Source organism: Manis javanica, chromosome 2, assembly GCF_040802235.1.
Source record: "Manis javanica isolate MJ-LG chromosome 2, MJ_LKY, whole genome shotgun sequence".
Taxonomy (NCBI): Eukaryota; Metazoa; Chordata; class Mammalia; order Pholidota; family Manidae; genus Manis; species Manis javanica.
In genome coordinates this window covers 188,307,762-188,328,354 of record NC_133157.1, presented here as the reverse complement: position 1 = coordinate 188,328,354, position 20,593 = coordinate 188,307,762, and the positions used below count along the sequence as shown (strand labels likewise).

Here is a 20,593-nt window from a genome sequence, read left to right as displayed (position 1 = left end):
CAGGCAGGCTCTCAGGTGGTGTGGACACTGCTGGTTCAGGTACCACACTTTTGGAGGAGCAAGGCTTAAGCTAATGTGCACTAGAGTAGTTTACCCACAGCTGAGGGTGATTAATGAGGCTGCCTTCAGAAAGGCTCTTCTGCTCAGAGAGAAATAGGTATTTCATCTGAACATAATCCCCTCTGGAAGCCCACCATGTAAGTATGTGTGGATAAAGTGAAGGTTACTGTGGCCAGGAGTCTCACCTGGTCGTGGTTGGCTGACTCAAAGCACATGTGTGGGCAATACATTGCTATTGACTCTATATAAAGGGCTCCGCCCAGTGCTCTGGGAGACATGGTGGCACAGCTGCAACACTGCAGGAGAGCAGAGCAGAGGCTGGAATGGTGGCAGCGCTGAGGACAGAGGCCCAGAGGCAGAGACCGGCTTGCTGCATGCAGACTCGCTCTGAGCGGGTGGGACTCTAGTGATTGATCTGCCACTGTGGGATTAAAATTGGGTATAACCCTTTCACCCCAAGAACGTTCTACTGTTGTTTCTTTGGTCACAATGAATCCATAGTGAACTTGCCTGGGGCTGAAATCCATTGGCAAGACTATTGGTAACAGTAGGTGACCAAGGAAAAAGAACAGGTTACCCTCCTGGAAGGAGTGTTTCAGCGGGCTGCACGTATGTGGATGGGAAGACATGTGGTACTGTGAAGGGGTGGAGGACTGGGGTACACCCCAAGAGAAAGCTGACTGAAATGGCATCACAATGAAGTGCTGTGGCCCAAGAGGAAGCAGCAGGAGAAGGAGCAGTGGCCCGAGAAGCAGCAGTGTGGGCGTGCAGGCTGCCAGGCGCCATGGAGCAGGGGAAGAAAGGGGCCCGAGAAGGAGCAGTGCGGGCGTGCAGGCTGCCAGGTGCCGTGGGGCAGGTGAAGGAAGAGGCCTGAGAAGCAGCAGTGTGGGTGTGCAGGCTGCCAGGTCCCATGGGGCAGGGGAAGGAAGAGGCCTGAGAAGCAGCAGTGCGGGCGTGCAGGCTGGCAGGTGCCATGGGGCAGGGGAAGAAAGAGGCCCGAGAAGGAGCAGTGCGGGCGTGCAGGCTGCCAGATGCCGTGGGGCAGGTAAAGGAAGAGGCCTGAGAAGCAGCAGTGTGGGCGTGCAGGCTGCCAGGTGCGGTGGTGCAGGGGAAGGAAGAGGCCCAAGAAGCAGCAGTGTGGGCGTGCAGGCTGCCAGGTGCGGTGGGGCAGGGGAAGAAAGAGGCCCGAGAAGCAGCAGTGTGGGCGTGCAGGCTGCCAAGTGTGGTGGGGCTGGTGAAGGATGTAGTGGAGCCGTCAGCCCCAGAAATGGAGGAGCGGAGGTTTGACGAACAGGTAGGCATGGAGGCCCTGCCAGTGCCGAGGCATTGGCCCGTCCTCGGTTGAGACCCCACCTGGTTGAAGGCTGGTGGAAAGCCAGAAGGACTCAGCAACCGTGGGTTCTTCCAGGAGAGGTGCAGCCCCCTCCTCAGGTCATGGAGGACTCCATGCTCTGCTGCTATCCTCAGGCTCACGCACAAAAGGAAATACGGTCTGCTTCTCGAAGAAAGAATTTAAAGGGCTCCATGAAGGTCACAAGGACCCAGATGTGGGTTGGTTTGAAAAGGCAGAAGCAGACAGAAGGAAATTGGATGACCAGCTGTGGCAGCGATTGAGACCAGAGCAGTGGTTCCAGCTGCTGAGGATGAAGCAGAGGCAGAGATAAAGCAACAAGATCAGCCTGTGCATCTGCAAGACTTTTTGCTGGAAAGGCTAGAGAAGGTGGATATTGCAAGACCCACATGGTCCTTTTGGTTTTGGTTAACTCCTTTGAGTAGAACTGGTTTGAATACAGCCAGGATGACCACTTGATGGCAATGGATCTCAGGCTTGAGGGTTATTATAATTTATTGTAATTTTTGCTATTTGTATATTGTCATAGATTATAGAATTGATTACAATGTTCCAGCTTCCTTGCAGAGGGGACCATTGCAGAGGACTTTGGGCACACAGATTGAGAGGCAAGAATCCTGGAGGGGTGGAGTGTGGATAAAGTGAAGGTTCCTGTGGCAAGAATTCTCATCTGCTCCTGGTTGGCTAGCTCACTGCACATGTGTGGGCAAGATGTTGTTACTGATTCTATATAAAGAGCCCTGCCCAGTGCTCTGGGCGACATAGTGGCACAGCTGCAAGGCTGCAGGAGAGCAGAGCAGAGGCTGGAGTGGTGGCAGCGCCAATGACAGAGACTTGGATGGCTGTGCGGGCAGAGAGGCCCAGAGGACGGCTGTGCAGGTAGAGAGGCCCAGAGGCAGAGACCAGCTTGCTGCATGCAGACTCGCTCTGAATGGCTGGGATTTTAGTGACTGACCTGCCACCCTGGAAATAAAGTTGGGTATAACCCTTTCACCCCAAAACGTTTCTCCTGTCATTTCTTTGGTCACACTGAATCCATAGTGAACTTGCCCGGGGCTGAAACCCATGGCAAGACAGTATGCTAACAATGTTTAAGACATATATATATATTATTTTTTACTATAAAAATAGGATAGTCATGGTAGAAATTGAAACTATGGAAAAGTAAAAAATTAAAAATGAGGCATACTGTATCATGTTCTGTCCCTTGCTGTTGTCACTTAACATATCTTGGAACCCAGGTTGTTGCTTCAGTGATGAACATTCTCAACGTTTTGGTATATTTTCCATGTTATGTATATATACACACACACACTGTACATGTATTCATTCACTCACTTATTCATTTAACACATGGTTATTGACTGGCCGCTATGCATCAGGCAGTGTTCTAGGATATGGCAGTGGACAAACTAAAAAGCCCCTGCTCTCAGGGGGCTGAAATTCTAGAGGGAAAGGCAGGCCATTACCAAGCAGATATAAAATATGCCAAATGATAAAGTACCATAGAGAGAAGTAAAAACAATTAGTAAGAAATAAATAGTGATGGAAGTGAGGAACTTAACATGTAATATTGTCAATGATAAACTTTCCTGATTCAATGGAAAAAAATTGCATTTTAATCAGAAAGGTTAACTTTTTTCATGTTTATTAGATGTTTGCATTTACTGTTTGAATTGTTGGTTACATTTTTCACCTGGGATGTTAGAGTTTTCTTATTAAGGTAGTAAAATATCAACTAAGAGCAATAATCCCATGCCTAGTATATCTGTGTGCATGTGTGTTTTAACATAGAGAAGTTTAAACAGTTTTATTTGGTCAAATCTCCTGATTGTTCCTTTGCGGTTTTTATTTATTATTGAGACTTTAATTGAATCTACAGTTACTAAGCTTGTTTTGATCTTAGCATGTTCCTTACAAACCAGAAGGCTCCTGAGAATTCTGGCTGGTCCAGGATCTCTCACCTCCTCAGAGCTTCCAGTGGGCCAATGCACATCTACTTCCTCTAAGAACTCATCCTGTGGGTTTCATATTCGAACTCAAACTATCTCACGTTAGCTTCGATTCCTTCTGGAGACAAGATTGCTTCTTTTGCTGCCAAACAACTTTGCTTCCATTTTCTAGAATAATTTTCTCACATTAGGAGATAGATGCTGACAATTTTATGTCCAAGTATAGAAATGAAGTAGTTTGGGGAAAACCATCAACTTTCATAATTTAAAAGTATCATAGCAGCAATTCATCAGATGAAAAGGGGTCCAACCTGGGGGAAAGATCTAGACCTTCATTGCATTTTTTCTGGAATTAAACTGTTGTCCTTATTTTACTTAATTCTCTTCTAAAAGCAACATTTTTGATGTTGAAGAGAATGTTGCAATGATCATTTAAATTAAAGAGTGACATATGTTGTGGTTGTTAATTCCCGTTTAGGTCAAAGAAGAGATGAAAATCCTTGCCCAAGATAAAGGTGTGAACTCTTTCAAAATGTTTATGGCCTATAAAGATCTGTACATGGTGAGAGATGTGGAGTTGTACGCAGCCTTCTCTTGGTGCAAAGAAATTGGAGCAATTGCTCAGGTCCATGCAGAAAATGGAGACCTAATTGCAGAGGTAAGCATTTTGCATACCAGAGCTTCTACAGCAATGAAAATGACCATAATTTAAGGTGAGGAAACTCATTTAATGCACTGGAAATCCAGAAACTAATATTCTGTGGCTTGGAAACACTTGACTCGGTTTACTTGAGTCCCTGTTCTAAGTTTTATTCAGGTAGTATATTCATTTGAATGAAGATTTCCATTTTACAATTCAGCTATTAGATATCAGATACGTTTTATGATAAAAGCACAAATGTTTTTCTTTGCGTATCTCAGCACTTTTTTTTCATTTTAGGAGCTCAGGCTACTGGCTCAGAATGCCAATCAGTGGATATTAGGGTAGTCTGATGACTTAAGCAGCATATTAGGTAGCTGTTTAAAGCCCAACCCTTTTCAGCAACTTGGTATTAAAATGTACTCTGGAGGAATCTAGATGATATTTATTCCTCACATTAGTTTCATTATTAATGCCTGAAGGGTATACCATCTGCAAGATTTAAAGAGCTGTCTCTTACCCTTTGTATTAGCTGATTTTTTTCTCTTCCTAGGCTCAGTTCCCATTAAAGTCAGTAAGAGTGAGGCTTAGTGCCAGGAGGCAGTGGGGGAGAATGAGAAGCAAGAGTATGAGCTATAGACTCAGACGGGGCTTAAACTGGACTCTTCCTCTTCTGAGCTGTGTGACACCGGGCCAGTCATTTTACCACACAAAGTCTTGACATCCTGCCTCTTCTGAAAAGAAGAAATAACATTTTGGAGAGGGAAAATAACTGGTACAGTATCACATAGTGGGTAGGGGAAGGCATAAAGACAATAATTTGGGAAAAAGTACAACTAAATACATGATATAATATGAGTGACTTGAACATGATCTAATACTGGGAGTTAGTATGTTTTGTTCTAAACCAATCATAAGAATGTAATTAGAATTCACCTCATATCTTTTGCAGCTTTTCAATGAAAATAATTTAATCATGAACCATGCATATGAAAAATTAACACCTAATTTCAGAGTATAAAAATTATTATTACCAAATACACAGTATACACACACATATTCCCATACATACACACACCCCTCTATCAGATCTCAAAGCAGTCTATTTAATTTCCAATAAATTATTGGTATTTCTCAGTAATAAACCTGGCATGTATGTATGTATGCCTCTGCTGTCTTTTTAGGGGGCAAAGAAGATGTTAGCATTGGGCATAACAGGTCCTGAGGGCCATGAGCTGTGCCGCCCCGAAGCAGTGGAGGCAGAGGCCACACTGCGGGCCATCACCATAGCCAGCGCCATCAACTGCCCTCTCTACATCGTGCACGTGATGAGCAAGTCGGCAGCAAAGGTGATAGCGGATGCAAGGAGAGAAGGTAATGCCCGAACCAGAGCCTTCCTTGTGACTCTGTCTCTGTGCTAGCTAAAGAGTAAAGTAAAATAGTGGTAGCCGCAGCCTCTGCTTTGCTTATGAGAGAGTTGCACATGGATTTCCACAACGTTTCCTCCTCCCTTTATGAGGCCTCCTTTCTGGTTTCTATCCTCCTTGCACATGACTCTTTTCATCCTCCTTTTTGCTCATCTTCATGACTGTTTCTTTTCCTTCAGTTATTTTTTGCCATCCTTGGAACCTCAGGACATTTTTTTCAGCCACAGTCCCTATCCTTGAAGCCACTAGCAGCCCACTTTTTAATCTGCTGCCTAAATGCCAGCTCTCCAGTTCACTTTAAGATACCCTGTTTTTAGGCATCTCCACTACCCCCAGTACCTGAATCAGGATGGTGCTGGGTACTTGCTAGGTGTGCAACATATTTCTTTTATATTGAATTGGTTTGTCTAGTAGCACCTTGGATATTGGAGAGATTGAACCAATTATCCAAGTAGTATTTTTATGACAATTATTGTAAGATTTTAAAACTAGAGGAGGAAAAGAGGGCGGTATGAGTAGGATGACAGAAATCTCCTCCCAAAACCATATATATTTTGAAATTACAGCAAATACAAATACTCTTAAAATAGTGAGCAAAAGATACAGTACACCAGCCAGGCTACATCTGCGAGAACCCAGTATCTCAAGGAACAGGGTAAGATACAAAGCCGTGACCCACCCCACTGCAGCTCACTGGTGGGAGGAAAAGAATCAGAGTGGGGAGGGAGTGGAAGTGCAAGACTGCTAAATAACCAGCCCTAGTGATCTTCCCCAGAAGCACAGCCACATATTGCATGGTGCTCTGAATATTAGAGGAGCAGAAAAGGAAAATCCAAGACTAAGACTGCGAACAGGTTCCCACAGCCAGCTGCCCTGGGACAAAAGAAAAGCAGGTGCTTTAACAGTCTTAAAGGAACAAGGATTTAACAGGTGGACAAAATCGTCCTGGCACATTCAGCCCAGCAGGCTGGGAACTTTAAGGAACTTCAGGTGCCCTGATCCCTTGGTTGGCAACACAGCTCCAAGGCCCCTCACAGCAATAAGCAGCCTGCCGTTCCTTCCCCACTGCCAGCACTGCAAGCAAACTGGCTGACCTGCCATTACTGCAGACCAGCCGTGGGGCAGCCTCACCTACAGCAACCACACAGTTTAACAAAGTGGCTTCTCCCTGTGCTCGGCTAACCGGCCCAGACCCAGAGGCTGCTCCCTACATGCGGTTGACCAGCACAGACAGAGGAGATAGCGCAGAGTCCGGGCGACATGAAGGGGCCCTGTTCTCATGGCAGAACATGTGCTGCTTGCCTGTGACCCCTGCCAGTGCCCCAGGCCATCCCAAGGGCCACCCCACCCATGACAGCTTAGGGGATTAACCCAGAGGCTGCTCCCTTTGCACGGTTGACCAGGACAGACAGAGGAGATGGCGGCAGAGTCTGGGAGGCACGGATTCTTAAATCTTAAAATCTTAAAATAATTCTCACAGCAGAATACACCCTGCTCACCTGCGATCCTTGCCAGCATCCTAGGCCATCCTGAGGGCTGTCCCACCCATGGCAGCTTAGGGGATTAACCCGCAGGCTGCTCCCTGTATGCAGTTAAACAGCACAAACAGCAGAGACAGGCAAGGCAACCAGTAAGTAGGAAAGGACTTTGTTCTCCCAGCTGACACACACCCCACTCACCAGTGACCACTCCCATCTCCATGAAAAGGCAGAAGAACCTTGTTCAGTGCAAAACCTCTCAAACACCAGAGAGAGGGCTTGGTGAGACTGAAATCACCAATCTTCCTGAAAAAGAATTCAAAATAAAAGTCATAAGCATACTGATGGAGCCACAGAGAAATATTTAAGACCCAAGGGATGAGTTCAGGAGGGAGATAACAGAAATGAAACAAACAATGGAAGAGTTAAGAGCAGACTGGATGAGGTGGAAGAGACTGTTAATGGAATAGAAATCAGAGAACAGAGAAGCTGAGACAGAGAGAGAGAAAAGGATCTCTAGGAATGAAAGAATATTAAGAGAACTGTGTGACCAATCCAAACAAAACATTATTCACATTATAAGGGTACCAGAAGAAGAAGAGGGAGAAAAAGGGATAGAAAGTGTCTTCAAAGAAATAATTGCTGAAAACTTCCCCAATCTGGGGAAGGAAATGGTCTCTAAGACCATGGTAGTCCACAGATCTCCCAACACAAGGGACCCAAGGAGGACAACACCAAGACATATAATTAAAATGGCAAAGATCAAAGACAAGGACAGAGTATTAAAAGCAGCCAGAGAGAGGAAAAAGTTCACACACAATGGAAAACCCATCAGGCTATCATCAGACTTCTCAGCAGAAACCTTACGGGCCAGAAAGGAGTGGCATGATATATTGAATGCAATGAAACAGAAGGGCCTTGAACCAAAAATACTGTACCCAGCAAAATTATCACTTAAATTTAAAGGAAGGGATTAAACAATTCCCAGATAAGCAAAAGTTGAGGAAATTTACCTCCCACATACCATTTCTACAATGCATTTTAAAGGGACTGCTCTAGATGGAAGTATGCCTAAGGCTAAATAGCTGTCACCAGAGAAAAAAAAACCACAGCAAAGAAAGTAGACTAACCAAACACTAACTAAATGAAAAATAAAACCAGCTATCCACAAATTCAGTCAAGAGAAACACAAAGAGTACAGAATAAAATACCTAACATATAAAGAGTGGAGGAGGAAGAAAAAGAAGAGAGAGAAATGAAGAATCATCAGACTGTGTTTATAATAGCGTAATAAGAGAGTTAAAGTTAGATGTTTAGATAGTAAAGAAGCTACCCTTGAACCTTTGGTAACCACAAATCCAAAGCCTGCAGTGAATAATTACATATCTATCAATAATCACCCTAAATGTAAATGGGCTGAATGCACCAATCAAAAGACACAGAGTGACAGAATGGATAAAAAAATAAGACCCATCTATATGCTGCCTACAAGAGACTCACTTCAAACCCAAAGACATACACAAACTAAAAGTGAAGAAATGGAAAAAGATATTTCATGCAAACAAATAGGGAGAAAAAAGCAGGTGTTGCAGTACTAGTATCAGACAAAATAGACTTCAAAACAAAGAAAGAAACAAGAGACAAAGAGGGACATTACATAATGATAAAGGGGTCAGTCCAACAAAAGGATATAACCATTATAAATATATTCATCCAACACAGGAGCACCTACATATGTGAAACAAATACTAACAGAATTAAAGGAGGAAATAGAATGGAATGCATTCATTGTAGGAGACTTCAACACACCACTCACTCCAAAGGACAGATCAACCAGACAGAAAATAAGTAAGGACACAGAGGCACTGAACAACACACTAGAACAGATGGACCTAACAGACATCTATAGAACATTCCACCCAAAAGCAGCAGGATACACATTCTTCTCAAGTGCACATGGAACATTTTCCAGAATAGACCACATACTAGGCCACAAAAAGAGTCAGTAAATTAAAAAAGATTGAAATTGTACCAAACAACTTCTCAGATCACAAGGTATAAAACTAGAATTGTACAAAGAAAACAAAAGGCTCACAAATGTCTGGAGGCTTAACAACATGCTCCTAAATAATCAATAGATCAATGACCAAATTAAAACAGAGATCAAGCAATATATGGAGACAAATGAAAACAACAGCACAAAGCCCCAACTTCTCTGGGATGCAGTGAAGGCAGTTCTAAGAGGAAACTATATAGCAATCCAGGCATATTTAAAGAAGGAAGAACAATCCCAAATGAACAGTCTAAACTCACAATTTTTGAAATTGGAAATAGAAGAACAATTAAGGCCCAAAGTCAGCAGAAGCAGGGACATAATAAGATCAGAGAAGAAATAAATAAAATTAAGAAGAATAAAACAATAGAAAAAATTAATGAAACCAAGAGCTGGTTCTTTGAGAAAATAAACAAAATAGGTAAATCCCTAGCCAGACTTATTAAGAAAAAAAGAATCTACACACAGAAACAGAATCAGAAAAGAGAAAGGAAACATCACTACAGACACCATAGAAATACAAACAATTATTAGAGAATACAATGAAAAACTATATGCTAATAAACTGGATAACCTAGAAGAATTGGACAATTTTCTAGAAAAATACAACCTTCCACGACGGACCCAGGAAGAACAGAAAATCTAAACAGACCAATTACCAGCAATGAAATTGAATCAGTAATCAAAAAAATAACCAAGAATAAAAGTCCCAGACCAGATGGATTCACCACTGAACTTTATCAGACATTTAGAGAAGACATAATATCCATTCTCCTTAAAGTTTTCCAAAAAAAAAAAGAAGAGGAGGGAATACTTCCAAACTCATTCTATGAGGACAACATCACTCTATTACCAAAACCAGGCAAAGACCCCACAAAAAAAGAAAACTACAGACCGGTATCCCTGATGAACATAGATGCAAAAATACTCAACAAAATATTAGCAAACCAAATTCAAAAAAACGTCAGAAAGATCATCCATCATGATCAAGTGGGATTCATCCCAGGGATGCAAGGATGGTACAACATTCGAAAATCCATCAACATCATCCACCACATCAACAAAAAGGACAAAGACCACATGATCATCTCCATAGATGCTGAAAAAGCATTTGACAAAATTCAGCATCCATTCATGACAGAAATTCTCACACAATGGGTATAGAGGGCAGGTACCTCAACATAATAAAGGCCATATATGACAAACCCACAGCCAACATCATACTTAACAGCGAGAAGCTGAAAGCTTTTCCTCTAAGGTCGGGAACAAGACAAGGATGCCCACTCTCCCTGCTTTCATTCAACATAGTACTGGAGGTCCTAGCCATGCCATCAGACAACACAAAGAAATAAAAGGCATCCAGATTGGTAAGGAAGAAGTCAGACTGTCACTATTTGCAGATGACATGATATTGTACATAAAAAACACTAAAGAATCCACTCCAAAACTACTAGAACTAATATCTGAATTCAGCAAAGTTGCAGGATACATAATTAATACACAGAAATCTGTTGCTTTCCTATACACTAATGATGAACTAGCAGAAAGAGAAATCAGGAGAACAATTCCATTCACAATTGCATCACAAAGAATAAAATACCTAGGAATAAACCTAACCAAGGAAGTGAAAGACCTATACCCTGAAAACTACAAGATACTCTTAAAAGAAATTATAGAGGACACTAATAAATGGAAATTAATCCCATGCTCTTGGCTAGGAAGAATTAACATTGTCAAAATGGCCATCCTGCCTAAAGCAATCTACAGATTCAATGCAATCCCTCTCAAAATACCAACAGCATTCTTCAACGAACTGGAACAAATAGTTCTAAAATTCATATGGAACCACAAAAGACCCCGAATAGCAAAAGCAATCCTGAGAAGGAAGAATAAAGCTGGAGGATTATGCTCCCAAACTTCAAGCTCTACTCCAAAGCCACAGTAATCAAGACAATTTGGTACTGGCACAAGAACAGACCCATAGACCAATGGAACAGAATAGAGAGTCCAGATATTAACCCAAGCATATGTGGTCAATTAATATATGATAAAGGAGCCATGGACATGCAATGGGGAAATGACAGCCTCTTCAACAGCTGGTGTTGGCAAAACTGGACAGCTACATGTAAGAGAATGAAACTGGATCACTCCCTAACTCCATACACAAAAGTAAAGTAAACTCGAAATGGATCAAAGACATGAATATAATTCATGAAACCATAAAACTCTTAGAAGAAAACATAGGCAAAACTCTCTTGAATATAAACTTGAGCAACTTTTCATGAACATATCTCCACAGGTAAGGGAAACAAAAACAAAAATGAACAAGTGGACTTTATCAAACTAAAAAGTTTCTGTAAAACAAAGGACAACATCAGTAGGACAAAATGGCATTCTACAGTATGGGAGAATATATTTGTAAATGGCATATCTGGTAAGAGGTTGACATCCAAAATATACAAAGAGTTCATGCATCTCAACAAACAAAAAGTAAATAATCCAATTGAAAAATGGGCAAAGGATCTGAACAGACACTTCTCCAAAGAAGAAATTCAGATGCCCAACAGACACATGAAAAGATGCTCCAAATCGCTAATCATCAGAGAAATGCAAATTAAAACCACAATAAGATATCACCTCACACCAGTTAGGATGGCCACCATGCAAAAAACACACAACAACAAATGTTGGCGAGGTTGTGGAGAAAGGGGAACCCTCCTACACTGCTGGTGGGAATGCAAACTGGTTCAACCATTGTGGAAAGCAGTATGGAGGTTCCTCAAAAAACTCAAAATAGAAATACCATTTGACCCAGAAATTCCACTCCTAGAAATTTACCCTACAAATGCAGGAGCCTAGTTTCAAAAAGACATATGCACCCCTATGTTTATCACAGCACTATTTACCATAGCCAAGATATGGAAGCAACCTAAGTGTCCATCAGTAGGTGAATGGATAAACAAGAGGTGGTACATATACACAATGGAATACTATTCAGCCATAAGAAGAAAACAAATCCTACCATTTGCAACAGCATGGATGGAACTAGAGGGTATTATGCTCAGTGAAATAAGCCACATGGAGAAAGACAAGTACCAGATGATTTCACTCATCTGTGGAGTATCAGAACAAAGAAAAAACGGAAGGAACAAAACAGCAGCAGACTCACAGAATCCAAGAATCGACTAACAGTTACCAAAGGGAAAGGGACTGGGGAAGATGGGTGGGAAGGGAGGGATAAGTGGAATAAGGGGCATTAAATTAGCACACATAATGTAGAAGGGGGCACAGGGAAGGCAGTATAGCACAGAGAAGACAAGAAGTGATTCTATAGCATCTTACTATGCTGATGGACAGTGACTGTAATGGGGTACGTGGTGGGGACTTGATAATGGGGGGAATCTAGTAGCCACTGTGTTGCTCATGTAATTGTATATTAATGATACCAAAATGAAAAAAAAATTTCCCCCTCTATATAATAGACCCTGCCTTGGGATGTGCTAGCAGCTTCTGACAACTCACTTTTAGGAACCAGGAGAATTAGAAATAGTCTTATAAATCATCCTGGCAGTTTGTTTACACTGAAACTGACTTCATTTTAATAATATGGATTATAAAACTATGAAAATAGGCTTGACACCTCTGTCATTGATACTAAAATAAACTTAATCAAAATTGCTTCCTATTGCATGAGGTTTCAATAAGGATTTTGTACAAGCCTAATGTATTTTTAAAATGTAATCAGTATGTGTGTTTAGAGTAAAGTCATTTTCACAAAGGAACTAATAAGGTCTCACTACCAACGCTTTCTCCCCCCATGTAATATAATTTCAGTATAAAAGAGGTCAGGACTTCACAAAGAAAATACTGCCATTTTAAAGTGATAGTACTTGGTTTCTGCCACCAGATGGCTCTGTGGTCAGCTTCCTAGAATTAGTTGCATAAGTATTTGCTTTGTAAATTGTATGCTATGCCTTATCGACTGCCAGTCAGGTTCATAATGTCAGAATATGATTTAAGAAATAGTAAAATCAGCAGAAATGGTCAATTTGAACCTACCAGCAAGCTACGATTTTGACAGTTCTGTCAGGAACCACTTTTTAATCTTGGTTATTTGTTCTGTACTGGAATAGAATTCCATTAGGAGCAGAGTAAAAGTCTAGGAAAGATTTTGAAATGAATCATAGGCAGAAGCCTATTAAAATTAAATATGGACTTTAAAATTTTTCATTTTCATTTTCATTTTATTTTTTGAATATGTAACATTTACATAATTCAAAAGTCAAAAATATATATTAAAAATGTATTCTCAGAAAAGTCTTATTCCTTCCCAAGCTCCTTCATCCTACACCCTGTAATTATTTTTATTAACTTATTTTGGCCTATCTTTATAGTGGTTCTCTTTACCAAAAAGCAATATATGTATATTCATATTTCTGCTTCTTTCCTACATGAAAGATAAAAATCTGTACATAATGTTCTGGATCTTGCGTTTCTTCCCACTTGAAAACACATCCTAAAGGTCAGCTTCTATTAGGTACAAAGCATTTCCTCATTCTCTTTTAAAGGTGCAGAGTGTGCTGCTGTGTTTGTTCTGCTAGTCCCCGCTAAGAGTGGGAATACTGGTTCGTGTTTATGTGCTTTTTGAATATTGTTAAATCCTCTCCCAAAAGCATTATAAATATGAAATACAGTAAATATCAACCAAGATGTTTTAGTTGAGTCACACTTTCATAGCAGTTGTAAAAAATACCTAATGCACAACTGTCAGGAGCAGTAGTGGGCCAGAGTAAATTAGCATGAGGTTTCCCACCACGGTACAGGACCTCTTGCATATGATGGAGCAGGAACCCCAAGGGAGCAGGGGAAGAGTTGGGCATAAGCAGTGCCAGATTGTTTGTTCACACAGTGACTGCATCAGCCAAGCGAAGGGCAGATCCCTGGGGAGTACACAGGACAAAGAGGTGGTAGACCATACAGAAGATTCACCTACTCTGCATTCATTTATTGTCCAAAATAATTTGTGAATATAAAAGAGCAATTGTCTAAATAAGAAACAATTCAGCCTTTTAGATTTATAGTATAAACATTTCCTGTCTATAAATGCCTTTGTCAACCCATGCCACCATCTAGGGCCTCACCGTCCAGAGTATATATAGTCCATAGAATGCAGCACTGGCATCCACTGAGAGACCTTGGACCCCATCCCAAACCACTGAGTCAGAATATGCACCCCAGGTGGTTCATATGCATATTAATGTTTGAGAATCAGCGTTCTAGGAGACACAAAAAGTATCCAATTATTTTCTCTATTTAAGTAGCCTAGAAATACAAAGTTGTTACATTTGATTTTATTGTGGAATTGCCAACTGTATGCCCAGAAGAGAGAAATAGTGAAGGTTAATGATTATATAACTACCAACATTATTTGTTGAATGCTTAATAGGCCTGACACATATTTTAGTGTATCTTATCTTATTTCAGATTTTATTATATTATTACTGCATTTTAATATGTGCTATCTTTTTAAATTGTCATAACAATGTGTTTTCTGGCTGATGAAACTGAGGCCTGGAAAAGTTTGGTAAATTAAGCTCAAGACCACTTACTAGTAAGTGCTAAACCTAGAATTCAAGCCCTATCCCAAAGCCCAAATTTTTTCCATTATTCTCCACTCTGTTCAGGAAGAAATTGGCTTACAGAGTTGGGAAACATGGCTGTCAAATTTACATTTGATTGGTTTTGGTTTTTGGATTTACGTTTAAAAATTTATTTAAAACAGTATCATCATTTTGTTATATTTTATCATTGTCATTATTAAAAGAAACAAACATGGTAGGAGTGATGTCCCCGAGGTGGTGACATAGGTTGTTCCTGACTTCACTCTCCCTCACAAAAAGAGCATCTAACAGCTCTTCAAGAACAAGATGCCACTGAGAGACTCCTAGAACACAGGGTGAGGCTGAGGCTCCCTGCAGCACGGAGAGCGCTCCATGCACCGCCCTGCTGCTCCCCCAGGCCAGTGGGGCGCCTGAGACAGGTCTCTCTTGAGCCTCAGGTTCTTCCAGTGGGAAGAGAGAACCCAGGAGGGACAACCAACCCCACCCAGCATGGGGGTCACTTCTAGGAGCGCCTACTCTGGCCTGGCACCACAGACATCACAGAGGAATCTGTGGGGCCCGACCACTAGGAATCTGTGATGGAGGGAGGGGCTTTCAAAAACCCACAGGTGGATCTTGGCTGACCAAGTTCATACCCGCAGTGCCCAAGTAGTAATCCCAACCAGAGGCTTTCTCCATCTGCAGAACCAAGTCAGAGGCTCACTCTGACCACGGAACTCAGGCAGGTCCAGATCTGCCTGGTTTGGGTCCACAAACAAGGAGTTTTGCTTACCCTAGAGCCCAGTTTGCCCACACCGGGCAAGGTGCTGAGTCACAGCTCCATCCGCCGAGGAGAGTGCCTTCATCTGACCACTTGAGAAGGGCTGGTGAGCACTCCTGGAAGCGGTGCAGTGCCTGAGCTGAGAGGTGGCCCAGCAGCGCTGATCGCCCCCAAAGCAAAGCCAGTAGCACCGGAGTCGCATTCCTGGGCCACGCGCGCTGGCAGGGGGATTAATTAACAGCCAAGGCTGAGCACAGCTTCCAGAGCCTCCCCCTCCCCATCCCACCCCTTCAAGCAGCTGAGACACAGCCTCACCCACTGTGGGGAGTGTCTTTCCTGCCCCTTCTGACGAGAAGGTCTAGCAAGAACATCTGAAAGCTGAGTGGCCGACAGCGCTCTAGCCAAGAGAAACGGCTGACAGAACCGATAGTTTGCAGGGCAAAGCCAAAGAACCCGCTTCAGCTAAGGAACTTGCGGTATGGGTCTGCTTGAGCTGTGATAGCAAAAAAGAGCTTTACCAGCTTTGAAACTGCCTCTCCTGCTGCACCCAGGCAGGGAATCTAATTTGCAGCCCTGCTTACCACTGAATACCACTTCCAGCCTCTGTGATCAGGAACCTAACCAGAACACACAGGAAGCTGCATGGCACATTCAACAGACTGCATACATAGCACTTGAGCAGAGAGCAGAATGCGTGTTTTCCCTGTGTGCAGCTCAAAACCAGTGGCCTCACCTGACCAGGGAATTTGGTGGCCTGATCCAGGTCTCCCACAAAAGTGCTATATTGGACTCGGGTCCTGTTCTGCTGCCCTGGCAGGACAAGGAATTTAATTCATCTATTAACTGAATAGAGTACCCAGTCCTGACCATCTAGTTAGGCTGAACAGAGAGTCCATGCAGCCATGGAGCCCATTCCACAGCCTCACACAGGTAAGGGACTAAGCCAGTAGTCCTAGCCAACTGTTCTCAGCTAGCGGCCCCCCCTCCTCACCCCATGTTCAGAGCTTGAACAGATCATAGTTGCAGGCCCCACCTGCCCAAAGGCATTACCAGCAGGCACACCCAGAGCTGTCTGGTGAAGACAGGCTTGCCAAAGCAAGCCTGTGAAGCCTAGAGGAGGACCTGCCTGGTCACTCACAGATGCAGATGCCAGCGTAAGGGGTCAAGTGTCACAAAGAATCAGGTGAACAGGGCACCACCAGAGGAAACCAATAAAGCTCCAATAACTGACCCTAAAAAAATGGAAATCTTTGAACTGTCAGACAAAGAATTCAGTTTAAGGAAGTTTAGTGAAGTACAAGAAAACACAGATTGACAACTAAATGAAATTAGGAAAATAATGCATAAACAACGTGAGAAGTTTGACAATGAAGTAGCAATCCTATCAAAAAAAAAAAAAAGAAAAAAGTAGAAATCCTGGAGTTGAAAATGCAATAACTGAATGGGAGAATTCATTAGAGAGTTTGGAAAGTAGACTTGACCGTGTGGGAGAGGAGCAAAGAGGAAAAATAAATGAGAAAGAGTGAAGAAAGCCTGCAGGAATTATGGCATACAATGAAAAGACACAATATTCGCATTATGGGAATTTCAGAAGAAGAGAAAGGGAAATGAAGTGTTATGTTAAACAATAGTGGCTGAAAATGTCCCTAACCTGGGAAGAGAAATGGACATGCAGATCCATGGGGATTGAAGGACCCCAAAAAATTGAACCCAAATAGGGCTACCCTGGGACACATTATAAACGTCAAAAGTCAAAGAAAAAGAATTTTCCAAGCAGCTAAGAACTTGGCTACATTGTGGTTGGGTTTTTTTGTTTGTTTGACTTGGTTTGGTTTTGGTTATCTTTGTTTTCCATTGTAGAAAGCTTTGTTTTCCAGGCTTAATACTGTAAAATATGAACTTCTCTTACAGAGAGGCTTTAGATGTCTTATTTTCCATTTTATTTAAACTCTGCCTCTCATATATTCCTCTTGTGTTTTAAAAGATGAGGAGAAAGGTCTGTCCAAGAGGCCACTCTCTCCCCATGTGGTCACGTTGACCCATCGATGGTTAGAGCTGAACAAGAGTGAAGTTCGCACACACAGGATGAACGGTGTTCAGTAACTACTGCTGTTCCTAAGGAAAGATTAAAAGTGTAGCTGAGTCAAGATGGATTTGAATCTCAGACTTTCTTTTTCTTTCATGTATATGAACATCTGAACATCCCTTGTCCTTTAAGTTTAGAACAAGATGATTGACCTAATGTCCAACGGCAAAGCAGTTGGAGACCGGCCATTTTAAAACTTAAAAAAAAAAATTGTGTAACCATGAGGACATTAACATTTGTTAAATGTATTTGTTTGCTGCTGTAACAAAGACCCACAGACAGGGTGGCCTACAGGACAGAAATTAATTTTCTTACTGTCCTGGAGTCTAAAAGTCCAAGAGCAAAGGGTTGGCAGGGTTGTTCTTGCTGAGGCTGTGCAGGAGGATGTGTTTCTTTCCTTGGCTTGCCGGTGATTGTCTTCTCCCTTCACATTGTTTCCCCCTCTGCGTGTGTGCCTGTGTCCAAATTTCCTTAGTCATACTACAGTAGGGCCCAGCCAAATTACCTCATTTTAGCATAATTACCTCTCAATGGTAATGAACTTAGTTACCCCATCTCCAAATACAGTGACATTCAACATTCAAATGTAGGCAAGGGACACAATTCAATCCATATCATGAAGTGACATCTGGGTCCCAAGAACGTGCTATGTACTTTCATATACATCAAAGTATTTGATCCTCCCAGAGTTGTCACACTAGAGGGACACTGTGGTCCCATTTCATAGATAAGGAGAAATTAAAAAGTAGCAAAATCAGGATTTGAACATTAATCTGTGTGATCTACTCCGTTATGCTGCTTCTATGTAGTATCCTTCTCAATTACTTTCTTCCTTTGTAAATAATGTTTTGAATCAAAGCAAAGCTCAGGAAGGTTCTACTCTATCCTTCTAGCCAGGAAAATTTATTTTTATAAATGTGTGCGGCTTTCTGTTTGGCAGCTGTGCTTCCAGTCCTGGGCAAGTGTGCCACCCTCCGTGCATCTTTCAACCTGCTCGACCGGGTCTCGGGACTTAAGTGTTGCTGCAAAGTCCAAGCAAGGTGTTAGCATCTGCCCTAGCGCTTTCATCTAATCAGTGGGTTGTCCAGTCAGGGGGATGTTTGGGTTGGTTTGACATGTTTCCTTATTTGGAAATCTTTAGAATCTCTCAGAGGGCAAAACTCCTTTAAGTGGGAGATTTGCCTCGTAAGTGCAGAGTCTCTCTTGGTTTTGCGCCGAAGGATGGAGAAAGGGGAGCACCCGTGTGTGTAGACAGGGAACTATCTAATGTGACACTTGCTGAGACAGTGGGAGATTAATGAGGAAAGATGTGCTATCTCCCAGAGTTGGTGAAACCATCTGGCCTCAGGTGTAATCAGGAGAGAACAGACTAGGACAGATACAACGGTTTTCATTACCTCATAATCATAGCAAATGAAACCGGGAAGTAAAATTAGTAAAGTGCTCGGCCACATCCACAGGTAGCTTGTGGTTGACTTAAACATTTAAAAATACATGCTCTTTACCAAATGAAAATGACACTTCTAGTAACATCGTGCATGTGTGCAATATGTCAGATACCAGGATTCTAATTGTAGTGTACCACTCACTACCTGTGTGTCTCAGGCAAATTAGTTTCATGAGATGTCAGTCTCTTTATCCATCAAACCAGCATGAGGTTTGAGTTGAAGGTCAAATGAGATATATGACCTTCATCCTATATTTGCAAACTATACAGTGCCATACATATGTTAGCTATTTTCATTATTATATTATTTTTTACCCAAATCTAACAGAATCCACAATTATGCTGAATTATCCAGTCTGATTCTCTAATTTACGAATTACCTAAGCTCCTCGTTTTCCTTTCCCTTTGCACTTCCTGTTTGCTGTTTAGTCCTTTAAAAATGTCCTAGAACTATTACAAAATAGGGGAAAGAGTAGTTAGGAATTGTTACTTTTTCATTAGTTTTTTAAAATATATTTACAGGTGCTTAATGGTGAGACAGTTGAAAATAGCTGAGTTAACAAAGAGCTTGTATATATACCAAAAAAGTGGCCTGTCACATTGTAAAGATGCCAGGGTCCTTCCAAGGAAATTACCTGTCTTCTGGTTTTAAAACAGTCCTGGTAGACTCCTGGTAGATGCTGACACTTTTAATTTTTTCTGAGAGCTATTAAAATTGTAGAACTTTTGGAATTATATTCCCATATCACCTTGATGGGCCAAATGATTGAATAGAACATGTGATAAGTATCTTTCCTCTCTGATGAAGCACCGCAGAAAACCCTGAGCTGGCAACTTGTGAACTGACTGCAGATCAACTCTCTTGAGTTTCTCTCTGGTCAAGCATCTGTAAGAAGTTCTCTTGCGGGTCTCTTCATACCTGCAAATAAAATACCGTGTCCATCCTATTATCTCTGCAGTAAATAGTACATTACCTCCTAGTTCACATTAAGAATGATTGCTTTTTGCCCAACACTCCAGAACACTAATGGTATCTCCTCTTTTCTGGGAGTAGGACAGTAAGAAACAGGAGGGGAATGAGATTCTCCTAGTATATGTGAGCATCATGAAAACAAAGGATCAGAATAGTGGCTGAGTTCAGGGGGACAACTTGTATAGACCTGGTTAAATACTTGGTTACTAAGAAAGCACTTTGTTAGTCGCCTGTAAGTCTTGCTTTCATGGTTTTTCAGATTCCCAGATGAGCTAGAGGGAGGTGGCTGTTTTGGGGGAGAAAAGATCTGTGAGCTAATAGGGTGCTACATTCCAATTTAATATGACTCAGGCAGCTGGTGGCCTTCCACGGTCAGTACTCTCTGAGCAAATCAGTTAATTTCAGTTATGTATCAGGATTTTAACTAAAATCTGGCATGTGATTAACCAGAGTGAACTAATTTGGTATGCTAGTATTTCTTTACTATGCACACTCCTTTATGACTGCTAGATATGATCAGGTGGATGCCAGTGAATCTATTATTCTGACAAATGCTAATCAGAGATAGGACTCTGATTTTAAAGTCAAATTCACTACACACGATTAACTTATTCTAACATTGTGTGCTTTTTGATGGTCTCATTTGCATGATTTTTAAAATATCCACTTCTGGCTACAATTTTATTATCTGAGTGTTCTTTTATTTAAGCTTTTAGAGGAGATTTCTTTTTCCCCTTAGGGTGTG

The 20,593-nt window shown here is 41.9% G+C and overlaps 1 protein-coding gene across 12 annotated transcripts in view; it reads left to right on the top strand.

Annotated features, from left to right (window-relative positions):
* The window catches only part of DPYS (dihydropyrimidinase), a 461,295-nt gene that overhangs the window by 17,367 nt on the left and 423,335 nt on the right, over window positions 1-20,593 (top strand). For all 12 annotated transcript variants that reach the window (XR_012128351.1, XR_012128352.1, XM_073229952.1 and 9 more), the window contains exons 3-4: window positions 3,842-4,021; window positions 5,188-5,377. Coding sequence is in view for 10 of the 12 variants with exons in the window: in XM_073229952.1 (XP_073086053.1) it covers window positions 3,842-4,021; window positions 5,188-5,377 (370 nt within the window). In the remaining 2 variants the exon portion in view is untranslated. The remainder of the gene's footprint in view (window positions 1-3,841; window positions 4,022-5,187; window positions 5,378-20,593) is intronic.